We start from the raw sequence: 13,732 nt of genomic DNA, 5'->3' as shown, positions 1-13,732 counted from the left end.
TAGAAAATGTGTGGGCAGAACTGAAAAAGCGTGTGCGAGCAAGGAGGCCTACAAACCTGACTCAGTTACACCAGCTCTGTAAGGAGGAATGGGCCCAATGTGGAAGGCTACCCGAAACGTTTGACACAAGTTAAACTATTTAAAGGCAATTCTACCATATACTAATTGAGTGTATGTAAACTTCTGACCCACTGGGAATGTGATGAAAGAAATAAAAGCTTAAATCATTCTCTCTAAAATTCTGATATTTTACTCTGATTAAATGTCAGGAATTGTGAAAAACTGAGTTTAAATGTATTTGGCTAAGGTGTATTTAAAATTCAACTGTATCCACTGAATGTACAAAACATGAGGAACACCTTCCTAATATTGAGTTGCACACCCTTTTGCCCTCAGAACAGCCTCAATTCGTCGGGGCATGGACTCTACAAGGTGTCAAAAGCGTTCCACAGGGATGCTGGCCCATGTTGACTCCAATTCATCCCACGGTTGTGTCAAGTTGGCTGGATGTCCTTTGGGTGATGGACCATTCTTGATACACATGGGAAACTGTTGACCGTGAAATACCCAGCAGCGTTGCAGTTCTTGCCACACTCAAACCAGTGCGCCTGGCAGATACTACCATACCCCGTTCAAAGGCACTGAAATCTTTTGTCTTACCCAATTCACCCACTGAATAGCACACATACACAACCCATGTCTCAATTGTCTCAAGGCTTAAAAATCCTTCTTTAACCTGTCTCCTCCCCTTCGTCTACACTGATTGAAGTGGATTTAACAAGTGACATCAATACAGGATGATAGCTTTTGGATGCACGTGGTCAGTCTACAGTATGTCATGGAAAGAGCTTGATCCTAATGTTTTGTACACTCAGTGTAAATATATATATACAGTGTTCTAGTCAAAAGTTTGGACACACCTACTCATTCAAGGTTTTTTCTTTATTTTGACTATTTTCTACATTGTAGAATAATAGTGAAGACATCAAAACTATGAAATAACACATGAAATCATGTAGTAACCATAAAAGCGTTAAACAAATCAGAGATTCTTCAAAGTAGCCAACCTTTGCTTTGATGACACCTTTGCACATTCTTGGCATTCTCTTGTCGTGGAAATTCTTCCCTTACATTCTCAACCAGCTTCATGAGGCCGTCACCTAGAATGCATTTCAATTACCAGGTGTGCCTTGTTAAATTGTGGAATTTTTTTCCTTCTTAATGCGTTTGAGCCAATCAGTTGTGTTGTCACAAGGTAGGGGTGCTATACAGAAGATAGCCCTATTTGGCAAAAGACCAAGTCCATATTATGGCAAGAACAGTTCAAATAAGCAAAGAGAAACGATAGTCCATCATTACTTTTATTTATTTCATTGTTTTATTTATTTAAGTCAGTTAAGAACAAATTCTTATTTACAATGACGGTCTACCAAAAGGCCTCCTGCGGGGACAGGGGCTGGGATTAAAAATAAAAAATAAATACAATATAAATATAGGACAAAACACACATCATGACAACACAACACTACATAAAGAGAGACCTAAGACAACAACATAGCAAGGCAGCAACACATGACAACACAACATGGTAGCAACACAATATAACAACAACATGGTAGCAACACAACATGGTAACAGCACAAAACATGGCACAGACAACAGCACAAAAGGCAAGAAGCTAGAGACAACAATACATCACACAAAGCAGCCACAACTGTCAGTAAGAGTTTCCGTGATTGAGTCTTTGAATGAAGAGACAGATAAAACTGTTCAGTTTGAGTGTTTGTTGCAGCTCGTTCCAGTCGCTAGCTGCAGCAAACTGAAAAGAGGAGCGACCCAGGGATGTGTGTGCTTTAGGGATCTTTAACAGAATGTGACTGGCAGAACGGGTGTTGTATGTGGAGGATGAGGGCTGCAGTAGATATCTCAGATAGGGGGGGGTGAGGCCTAAGAGGGTTTTATAAATAAACATCAGCCAGTGGGTCTTGCGATGGGTATACAGAGATGACCAGTTTACAGAGGATTATAGAGTGCAGTGATGTGTCCTATAAGGAGCATTGTTGGCAAATCTGATGGCCGAATGGTAAAGAACATCTAGCCGCTCGAGAGCGCCCTTACCTGCCGATCTATAAATTATGTCTCCATAATCTAGCAGGGGTAGGATGGTCATCTGAATCAGAGTTGGTTTGGCAGCTGGGGTGAAAGAGGAGCGATTACGATAGAGGAAACCAAGTCTAGATTTAACTTTAGCCTGCAGCTTTGATATGTGCTAAGAGAAGGACAGTGCACCGTCTAGCCATACTCCCAAGTACTTGTATGAGGTGACTACCTCAAGCTCTAATCCCTCAGAGGTAGTAATCACACCTGTGGGGAGAGGTGCATTCTTCTTACCAAACCACATGACCTTTGTTTTGGAGGTGTTCAGAACAAGGTTGAGGGCAGAGAAAGCATGTTGGACACTAAGAAAGCTTTGTTGAAGAGCATTTAACACAAATTCCAGGGAGGGGCCAGCTAAGTATAAGACTGTATCATCTTCATATAAATGGATGAGAGAGCTTCCTACTGCCTGAGCTATGTTGTTGATGTAAATTGAGAAGAGCTTGGGGCCTAGGATCGAGCCTTGGGGTATTCCCTTGGTGACAGGCAGTGGCTGAGACAGCAGATTTTCTGGCTTTTTACACTGCACTCTTTGAGAGAGGTAATTAACAAACCAGGCCAAAGACCCCTCAGAGACACCAATACTCCTTAGCTGGCCTACAAGAATGGAATGGTCTACCGTATCAAAAGCTTTGGCCAAGTCAATAAAAATAGCAGCACCACATTGCATACCCGAGAGAATACTATAGACATCAAGAAAGCCAGTCAGTTGATTATTGACAAGTTTTTCCAACACTTTTGATAAACAGGGTAAAATAGAAATATGCCTATAACAGTTAGGATCAGCTTGATCTCCCCTTTCAATAAAGGACGAAGCGTGGCTACCATCCAAGCAATAGGAACCTTCCCAGAAAGGAGAGACAGGCTTGGCGATTATAGGGGCAGCAACCTTACAGAAGAAAGGTTCTAAGCCATCCGAACTAGATGTTTTTTTTGGGTCAAGTTTAAGGAGCTCCTTTAGCACCTCGGAGTCAGTGACTGCCTGCAGGGAGAAACTTTGTAGTTGGGCGGGGGGGGGAGAAGCATTGGGGATAGTCGCATTAGAAGGGGTGGGAGATGAGGAAATGTTGGATGGGCAAGGAGGCATATAGGAATCCTGACTTAATGAAGTGGTGATAAAAGAGCTCAGCCATCTGCTTCTTGTCAGTAACAACCACATCATCAACTTTAAGGGACATGGGCAGCTGTGAGCAGGACTGTTTATTCTTCAGGTCTTTAACCGTTTTCCAGAACTTCTTGGGGTTAGACCCATAGAGGGGAGAATTGCTCCTTAAAGTAACTAACTTTGGCCTTCCGGATAGCCTAAGTGCACTTATTTCTCATTTGCCTGAACGAGAGCCAGTCAGCCTGAGTATGTGTGTGCGAGCCTTTCGTCAAATGCAATACTTGAGGTGGAGTAACTCTGCAAAATCACAGTTGAACCAGGTGCTCTTTTTAATTCTCATTTTCTTTATGGGGGCTTGTTTGTTAACAATACCACAGAAAATATCAAAAAAGGTCTAAGCGTCTTCGGCAGAGGGGATCAAGCTGATTCTATACCATTTTATAGAGGCCAGTTCATGAAGGAAAGCTTGCTAATTAAAGTTTTTTAGCAAGCGTCTATGACAAATCAGAACAGGTCATTTCACTGAGCAGCCATTATGAACACAGGCTGTAAAACAGTGATAACTAGGGTCATTACAGACAACATCGAGGAGAGTAGCCTTTTCTGTGTGTTTGGGATTGGTAATAATCTGAGAAAGATTTAGGGAGTCCCATTGCTTTAGGACTTGGTCGGGTGGTTTAAGCATGTCCCAGTTTAGGTCACCTATCAGGACAAATTCAGACTTAGTGTAAGGGGCCAGGAGAGAGCTTAGGGCAGGTTGGGTACAGGCCGGTGTTGATGGAGGACGATAACATCCAGCAACAGTCAACAAAGAGCTATTTGAAAGTTTAATGCTTAAAACCAGTAAATCAAATTGTTTGGGGACAGACTTGGTGGAGACAACCGAGCACTGAAGGTGATCCTTGGTATAGATTACCACTCCCCCACCTTTGGAAGATCTGTCTAGCTGAAATACCCGCAAAACACCAGTCTTAGTATCAACAGTGAAGAGGCGACTCCGAGATGCTGGCCTTCTAGAGGCAGAGTTGGAAAAAAAAGCCATATCTCAGACTGGCCAATAAAAATAAAAGATTAAGATGGGTAAAAGAACACAGACACTGGACAGAGGAAGTCTGCCTAGAAGGCCAGCATCCCGGAGTCGCCTCTTCACTGTTGACTTTGAGACTGGTGTTTTGCGGGTACTATTTAATGAAGCTGCCAGTTGAGGACTTGTGAGGCGTCTGTTTCTCAAACTAGACACTCTAATGTACTTGTCCTCTTGCTCAGTTGTGCACCGGGGCCTCCCACTCCTCTTTCTATTCTGGTTAGAGCCAGTTTGCGCTGTTCTGTGAAGGGAGCATTGTTTTTATTCATTGTATTCCCTTCCTGTCCTTACTTTACCAATGGTTGCGGGTGTTCATTTCAGAAGGAGATCCCTAACACAGGATGTAAAGTTGGCCCATGTTCCTCACTAGGACTTTGTATGGTTGTGCCATAATAGCACTTCAGGCCCTTCCACTGAGAAGAGCAGTACGTGACAGGAGCAAGAGAAAGAGAGCGGGAGGGAGATCTATCGGCACAAGAGGCACATACGGATAGAGAGTAGAAGCAATAGGGACCTTTAAAGAGGGACCGGGGGAGGAGGGAGAGAAGAGAGTGATGAGTTTATGAGTCATATTATTGACCAGTAGCCATGCTGTGCTGATTGTGGTAATCTGTTTTACTCTGGACTGCATGGGGAGACCAGGGGCCCTGCTGCTGCTGCTGTGTTGCTGTGATTGTGTGATTCTTCATTGAGTTATATTTAAGACCAGCAGCTGGCCTGTGTGCATTCAGAGGTTGTGGGACTACTGCTCATTTGAGGTAGGTGTGTGTGTGTGTGTGTGTGTGTGTGTGTGTGTGTGTGTGTGTGTGTGTGTGTGTGTGTGTGTGTGTGTGTGTGTTGTGTGTGTGTGTGTGTGTGTGTGTGTGTGTGTGTGTGTGTGTGTGTGTGTGTGTGTGTGTGTGTGTGTGTGTGTGTGTGTGTGTGTGTGTGTGTGTTAGCTCGCTCACCATGGCAGGCCGGTAATGAGCGAGAGGTTTAGGTGATCTTTTGGCCATTACATAATTATGCATATCAGAGTGGAGCTGGAGTGTTTGTAACCCAGCAGATAGAGACAGATGTTTCCTGCCTGGCTGTGGACAGGGAGGCAGCGGCTAGGGAGGCAGCGGCTAAAGACGGAAACACCAAGCAGGCTACATCACGTTGCCGAGAGACACACTCACTGCTCACTATCCCTCAAATACTGTACTCCAGGCTTGGAGACCCCTATTCTCTCTTTCATCTGTCCTTCATCTCCCTCTCTGACTCGCTGTCTCTCTTCTTCATCTTCCTCTCTCAGACCCCTTTCTATCCCCTCTTGCCCTTCTCTCAGACACAATCTCTCTCTTCCTCCCCCTCTCTCTCGCTGCTTATGAAAGTTGTAATAGACTTCCCGTCACGCTTATAAAGTGGGGAGCTGCAGATTTATAATCTAATTTATCCCGGTTTTACAGCGCTCAGCTCAGCTCTGCTCCGCTCCAGGGTCGGCCTAATGAAACACTGGAGGAAGTCAATCCTGCAGGCGTGAGCCCGCAGCGTAGCCCAGCCGCGAACACCTAATTGGTTAATCCCCACTGTAGTTAGTTCATTGGGGCTCGACTTGTAATGAGGCTGGCTGCGAGCTGATGGGTGAGGCGGTGGATAGCTGTTGAGATATAGTAGATGTTTGAGGAGGTAGAGATGCCAGTGGCAGGGTGGTGGTACTGCAGGAGATTGGGTCACCACGATAGAGACACTGTGACATCACCCACAGGTGTGTTGAGCTCTCAATTTATCAGTATTTATGGTCATTGGTCAGTCTGTGATCAAAGATTGATCATTGGTTACTTATTTTGGCCATTGATTACCTATCTCCCCATTGGTCATTCACCTGACCATTGATCACTTGTCTGAGCATTTATCACTCATCTGTTTATCCACTCAGCTCCTAGCGTTCAATCTCAATCTAAACTCAGCTAACTGTTTCTCTTTAGGACAATGTTTAGAGGTTAGAAAGAAACACAATCACCCATAGTTCAATGATGAGTGAGCTCAGTGATGGCCACAAAGAATTCAGCCTTCTCCCCTCAACTCCCCTCTCCTCATTTCACCTCTCCTCATTTCACCTCTCCTCATTTCACCTGTCCTCATTTCACCTCTCCTCATTTCACCTCTCCTCATCTCACCTCTCCTCATTTCACCTCTCCTCATTTCACCTCTCCTCATCTCACCTCTCCTCATTTCACCTCTCCTCATCTCACCTCTCCTCATCTCACCTGTCCTCATTTCACCTCTCCTCATCTCACCTCTCCTCAATTCACCTCTCCTCATTTCACCTCTCCTCATCTCACCTCTCCTCATTTCACCTCTCCTCATCTCACCTCTCCTCATTTCACCTCTCCTCATTTCACCTCTCCTCATCTCACCTCTCCTCATTTCACCTCTCCTCATCTCACCTCTCATCATGTCACCTCTCCTCGTTTCACCTCTCCTCATCTCACCTCTCCTCATTTCACCTCTCCTCATTTCACCTCTCCTCATCTCACCTCTCCTCATCTCACCTCTCCTCATCTCACCTCTCCTCATCTCACCTCTCCTCATCTCACCTCTCCTCATTTCACCTCTCCTCATTTCACCTCTCCTCATCTCAGCTCTCCTCATTTCACCTCTTCTCACCTCACCTGTCCTCATTTCACCTGTCCTCTTCCCCACCTCCAGCAGGTATGGTACTGAATGTGTCACTCACTCTTCTGACTGTGCAGAGATAGAGACAGAGATAGAGACAGAGACAAGCTACCAGCTCAGCAGCTAGAGGAAATTGCTTCCCTCTCACTGAAATTAGACCCTTTTCCTATTTTCTCTGTCAGCCTTTCTTTAACCGCATGTCCCTCTCTACCTCCTTCACTCTCTGTCTAAGTATCTCTCTGTCAATCTAGCATGACAGGATGGCAGGATGGCAGTGCGGGTGGTGTGCTGTGGTGGTGTGGCAGACCCGGGTTCAAATAGTATTGGTTACCTTTCAAATACTTAGAGTATTTAATTGAGCCTGTCTGGAGTGCCAGAAAGGTGGGATTTGCACTTTTGGGTTTTCTCCATTGGTTCCATTATGCCAGACGAGCTTAATCAAGCACCTTTCAAGCATTCAAAAGAAAACAAATACTATTTGAACCCATGTCTGATAGAGATGCCCGGGGAGAGAGGAGAGATCCTAGTGATGATTCATGTGGAGGGGGCAGGTCAGACGTCTTAAGAGCAATGTAATTTTCATTTTAGTGACTAAGCCCCATTTGATTTGTAATCCCCCATCTCCCGTTGTTTTTATTACTGCTGTCATCTCCTTAATGGGCTTTCACATGGCAGCATTGACTGTGACATCCCCAAATCTGCCGCTTTACATATTCTATGTCATCTGCAGTTCCTAATAGAGCCATTTCTGGGACACCAGCAGCACCTCTCTCCTCTCCTCAAACAGCCGTCTGGATCTGTCTGTGACTGTGTCGACTGTGGGAGAATAGGATTATAGGCAGGACTTGCTTTGCTGCCTCTACAAACCTTGCTGAATGTTCAGTCGATTCAGAGCTCTTTTATCATAAAGACTAAGTTAACATACATGTTGTACTACATACACAGTTCTCCATTCAACTCCCTGTCTGTCTCAGTCAGTCAGATACTATTCAAGCTTGGCATTTGAAGCTTATAGCTTTTCCCTTGATGCTCAGGAGATTGCTGTTAAAATGCTAATGAGAGGCTGGGAGCATACATGCATGGTGCGAGCGCGTACTGTGTGTACAGATGCTAGATGAACCATTGTAAATATGCCTGTTCTCGTCCCGGGAGAGGGAATTTAATAACAATCATATTTACATAAATAAGTGGGTGTTGTGTAGCAAAATGTCAATTCACTTAGATCAGACTCCTACACACCACTACTGCTGCTTATGGTGGCTGATGTTTACATGGGTATAGATCTGCAGCTCCTGTGTGTGTGTGTGTGTGTGTGTGTGTGTGTGTGTGTGTGTGTGTGTGTGTGTGTGTGTGTGTGTGTGTGTGTGTGTGTGTGTGTGTGTGTGTGTGTGTGTGTGTATATATACACGTATATCAACAGTATCTGCGCTCCTGAAGCTGCGAGACAAATGAGCGCAGCTGCACCTCTACCCCCAGTTTCCTCCTCTCCTCTGCTCCCCCTGCAGCCACCTGCTCCCTCCTCTGCCATTACAGGGAGATGAGGGAAATGACTTCCAGAAGTAATAGGTGGGTGGTAGTGAAAAGCTCTTCATTTAAAAGTCAGTGTTCTGAAACATTAATGAACAGGTGATGTCTCTCTCTCTGCGTGAACCTTCTCAGCACCAGTGAATTGGCTGGAGAACACAGTCACCGTATGTGTGAAGATGTGAAGATAAGAGGATATGAGGGCAATGGTGGAGCATGTGTTGTACATGTGTTGCTGCACCAGATGTTTTGCATATTCATTTCATGATCATTAGGCTGATTATATACAACTGGAGCATGTATGGTAGGCTGCATCATGTGCTGCGTGTAATATTACTGCGCCTAATGTTTTGCATATTGCTTTGTAGTGTTAATGACTAGTGACGGGGAAAAATGGACACAGTTTCATATCGAGATATTTGCTTGTTAGTATTGGCCTACTTTAAATATATTTTTAGTGAGGGAAACATTGCTTTGTAGTGTTAATGACTAGTGACGGCGTAAAAATGGATACAGTTGCATATCGGGATATTTATTCAGACAATATATTGTATTGTGTAATTTTGACAATATCGCAATATTATTTTTGCACTAATTGGCTGTACCTGCACCAAACTCCAGTATTTTTCCATCATCTTTTTAAATAGGGAGCCAATTTAAATAGGGAGCCAATAGGGAGCCAATTTAAATAGGGAGCCAATAGGGAGCCAATTTTGTTTACTGCACTTTTATTTCCATGACTGATCAAAACTCGTATTCTCATGGCTCTCTCTTGTCCCTCTGCAGAAGACATATGGTGAGCAATATGTTTGGAACATTGAAACACAATAAAATCACAGTATCAAATTGCAATACATACAGAATCGTGAGAATCACAATATACTGTGTATAGTATCGGCACCTAAGTATCGTGATAATATCGTTTCGTGAGTTCCCGGGCAATTCCCAGCCCTGTAATTGATCTGACATTTAGGCAGAGGAATACTGGAAATAGGAACGGATCAGTAACATCTAAACCACACCGGCCACGTTGCGTGTGCAAGCCTTGCAAAATAAATGTACACATGTTATTCAGTCATTTCAGCTACACCACTCGGGCCCGTGAACATGCGTAGTGTCTGTGTAGCCAAGCGCTAAACTAGATCTTGGTTCTAATTGAGACACTTAATGTCCAGCCTCTCCATTCTACTCATTGGTGTTCAGGAGCATCCAACCCCACGTGGGTATTTGAACAATGAACGAGGAGATATTAATCGTAGATAACTAACAAAAAACTCCAAGAGCATAATTTTGATAATTGTTTGGGCAATAGCGTAAACGAAATGTATTTATTAAACTGTTAGAAAGCATCGGCTCAGAACGGGATTGCTAGATGACCAGTTGTTCTAGTGTTAATAGTCGGAGTAAAGAAACGTGATTTTGTAAGACTGCGGGTCAAAATCCTGCAAAGATCCTGCAAAAAAAGGAACAAATGCAATGCAGGTCTCCCAGGACAAATTAGCTAGCAACAGCAAGATAGCTAGCAACAGCAAGATAGCTAGCAACAGCAAGATAGCTAGCAACAGCAAGATAGCTAAATGTCCATGAATGTTTCATGTGTGTTTGACACGCCCCCATATGAATATAGTTGTTTCAATATTTTCGCCTGTGTGTGATGATCGCGTCTGGTGTGGATGGACAAAATTAACATGGGCATGATGGAGGATGCACTCTAGTGGTCAGTATGTGGACAGTATGGGGAAAAATCCACATCTTGTCTTATGATCAGGTGAATGATACACTATACTGTATATACAAAAGTGCACTACAAAAGTATGTGAACACTCCTTCAAATTAGTGGATTCGGCTATTTCAGCCACACCCGTTGCTGACAGGTGTATGAAATTGAGCACAAAGCCATGCAATCTCCATAGACAAACATTGGCAGTGGAATGGCCTTACTGAAGAGCTCAGTGACTTTCAACGTGGCACCTACATAGGATGCCACCTTTCCAACAAGTCAGTTCGTCAAATTTCAGCCCTGCTAGCGCTGCCCCAGTCAACTGTAAGTGCTGTTATTGTGAAGTTGAAACATCTAGGAGCAACAACGGCTCAGCTGTGAAGTGGTAGGCCACACAAGCTCACAGAACGGGACCGCCAAGTGCTGAAGCAGGTAAAAATGTCCTCGGTTTCAACACTCATTACTGAGTTCCAAAGCATCAGCACAATAACTGTTAGGTCAGGAGCTTCATGAAATGGGTTTCCATGGCCAAGCAGCCACACACAAGCCTAAGATCACCATGTGCAATACCAAGCACCAGCTGGAGTGGTGTAAAGCTCGCCGTCACAGGACTCTGGAGCGGCGAAAACACGTTCTCTGGAGTGATGAATCACACTTCACCATCTGTCAGTCCAACAGACGAATCTGGGTTTGGCAAATGCCAGGACAATGCTACCTGCCCCAATACATAGTGCCAACTGTAAAGTTTGGTGGAGGAGGTTTAATGGTCTGTGGCTGTTTTTCATGGTTCGGCCTAGGCACCTTAGTTCCAGTGAAGGGAAATCTTAACGCTACAGCATACAATTACATTCTAGACGATTCTGTGCTTCCAACGTTATGGCAAAAGTTTGGGAAGGCTCTTTCCTGTTTCAGCATGACAATCCGCTGTGCTCAAAGCGTGCTCCATACAGAAATTATTTGTTGAGATCGGTGTGGAAGAACTTGAGTGCCTGCACAGCCCTGACCTCAAACCCATCGAACACCTTTGGGAGGAATTGCAACGGCGACTGCGAGCCAGGCCAATCGCCCAACATCAGTGCCCGACCTCACTAATGCTCTTGTGGCTGAATGGAAGCAAGTCCCCCCCGTAGCAATGTTCCAACATCTAGTGGAAAGCCTTCCCAGAAGTGTGGAGACTGTTATAGCAGAAAACAGGGGACCAACTGTCACGAACGTCGTAGTGAGGAGACCGAGGCGCAGCGGGATTTTTTAATAAATGAATGAACCACTAAACAAACTAACAAAAACAACAAAACGAACGTGAAGCTATAAATAACATTGTGCTGACAGGCAACAACACATAGACAACTACCCACAAAACCTAAATGGAAAATGGCAACCTAAATAGGATCGCCAATCAGAGACAGCGATAAACAGCTGCCTCTGATTGGGAACCAATTCAGGCCACCATAAACCTACATTCCCTAGACATACAAAATCCCCATAGATAAACTAAAAACCCTAGACAAGACAAACACACCTATACCCACCCTCGTCACACCCTGACCTGACCAGAATAATACAGAAAACATAGAAAACTAAGGTCAGGGCGTGACACCAACTCCATATGAATGCCCATGATTTTGGAACGAGATGTTCAGCGAGCAGGTGTCCACATACTTTTGTTCATGTAGTGTAAGTAGTGTGCTTTTCTTTCATGCTCTGGACTGTTATCCCACTAAACAGGCAGCTGGTTTGAAGATAAAACAGGATCATGCATGAAGAAGAGAATCAGATTCATGGTTCTGAGATTGAACCACTAAATGTGTCTGAGATTGAGGAGCCAGTTAAGACCTGCCACGTTCTGTCATGCCCCAGAACCCTCTCTTCTCTTCTCTGTGTCTCAGACTGATCAGACACACACATACTCCACCCTAATTCTCATTTAGGCAGCCAACAGATAGAAGGGAAGGGAAGGAGGGAGGGAGGGGGCAGAGAGGGAGAGAGACGGAGAGAGCGAGAGAGATGGAGAGAGAGAGATTAGCCTCAGACTAGCGAATAGAGAGTTTGAGCTGCAGGAAACTCTGTGCAACTTGACGATGTAAAGGTGGAATAATAAAGACCATAGACAGGAATATTGCTCACAGTAACCGGCTAGACAGGCCACTGTGACATAAAAATATTACTGCCTATTTGAATAACATGCATTAAAATTGAGAGAGAGAGAGAGAGAGAGAGAGAGAGAGAGAGAGAGAGAGAGAGAGAGAGAAAGAGAGAGAGAGAGAGAGAGAAAGAGAGAGAGAGAGAGAGAGAGAGAGAGAGAGAGAGAGAGAGAGAGAGAGAGAGAGAGAGAGAGAGAGAATTGGCTCCCAGGGTGGCTGCTACTTTATACTCCAAACACATAGTCCTCCTGTCTGTCCCCCAAGCCATTCTAATCTGATTGTCTTTCTCTCCACTTTCGATGGGCTTGTGTCCTTAATTGCATTGCTCTTCTCTCTCTCATTACAATTGACTTTGTATTCTGTGTGGGGGTTTGTGTCCATATGCGTGTGTGTTGTACTAAAGCCATGTTTGCGCGTGTGTACGTGTCTCTTACAGGCGTGGGTGTGTGTTTCTGTACAGTATGTCAGTGTGTGTGTGTTTCTGTACAGTACGTCAATGTGTGTGTGTGTGTACACTCCTTCTCCTGATTGGATTATTAAGAGAGACATCCATCCTCTCAGCCCCCCAATGGTGCTCTGGTAAAGAGCAGTGCTATCGATCCCAATACAGCTCTATTTCCTCTCTGTGTCCAGACTTATTAAATCCTCTCCTCACACAGCCCTTTGATCCCTCCTTCCCTCTCTCTACTTTGTGAGCCCCGCTCTCTCTTCCCCCCATTATTTAGTTCTCTCTCTACATCCTCTCTTTCTCCTTCTTACCTTTCTTTACGGCATTCTCCCTCCCTACCCCTCCCTCTCCCCGACTCCATCTCCTCTTTCTTTGTCGCTTTCATCCGACCCACTCTCTCTCCCCCCCTCTCTCTCCCCCGCTCTCTTTCTATCACTAACTCACCCCGCTCTCTCTGTGTCTCCGTGCAGGCTCTCTATCCTAGCCCAGAGGAGGGCTGGCAGATCTACAGTTCAGCTCAGGATGCAGATGGGAAGTGTATCTGTACAGTGGTGGCCCCGGCCCAGAACATGTGTAACCGAGACCCACGCAGTCGGCAGCTCCGCCAGCTCATGGAGAAGGTAACAGCCGTCAACAACTCACACATTTTGTTACCCACGTCTGGTACAATCACACACGACGCAGGCATAGAACACCCTGGCTCCTTCTGTTGTAAACCAATTAGACTCTTAGAGATGAACAGTCACATTATGACAGTCACTATGACAGTCCCACTATGACAGTCACACTATGACATTCACACTATGACAGTCACACTCACTCTATCCCGCTGAGGTTTGATCAGTCATGCATGCAAACAGTGTGTGTCAGAATACTTTGTTAGTCAAAACGATTGAGAAAAAAGGTACCCATG

The 13,732-nt window shown here is 44.9% G+C and overlaps 1 protein-coding gene across 2 annotated transcripts in view; it reads left to right on the top strand.

The window, feature by feature from the left end:
* The window catches only part of LOC129833154 (noelin-2-like), a 118,564-nt gene that overhangs the window by 76,885 nt on the left and 27,947 nt on the right, over positions 1-13,732 (top strand). For both annotated transcript variants that reach the window (XM_055897495.1, XM_055897494.1), the window contains exon 2: positions 13,290-13,439. In XM_055897495.1, coding sequence (XP_055753470.1) covers positions 13,290-13,439 — 150 coding nt within the window. The remainder of the gene's footprint in view (positions 1-13,289; positions 13,440-13,732) is intronic.

Source organism: Salvelinus fontinalis, chromosome 34, assembly GCF_029448725.1.
Source record: "Salvelinus fontinalis isolate EN_2023a chromosome 34, ASM2944872v1, whole genome shotgun sequence".
NCBI classification, from domain to species: Eukaryota; Metazoa; Chordata; class Actinopteri; order Salmoniformes; family Salmonidae; genus Salvelinus; species Salvelinus fontinalis.
This window is presented reverse-complemented; position numbering and strand designations above follow the sequence as displayed.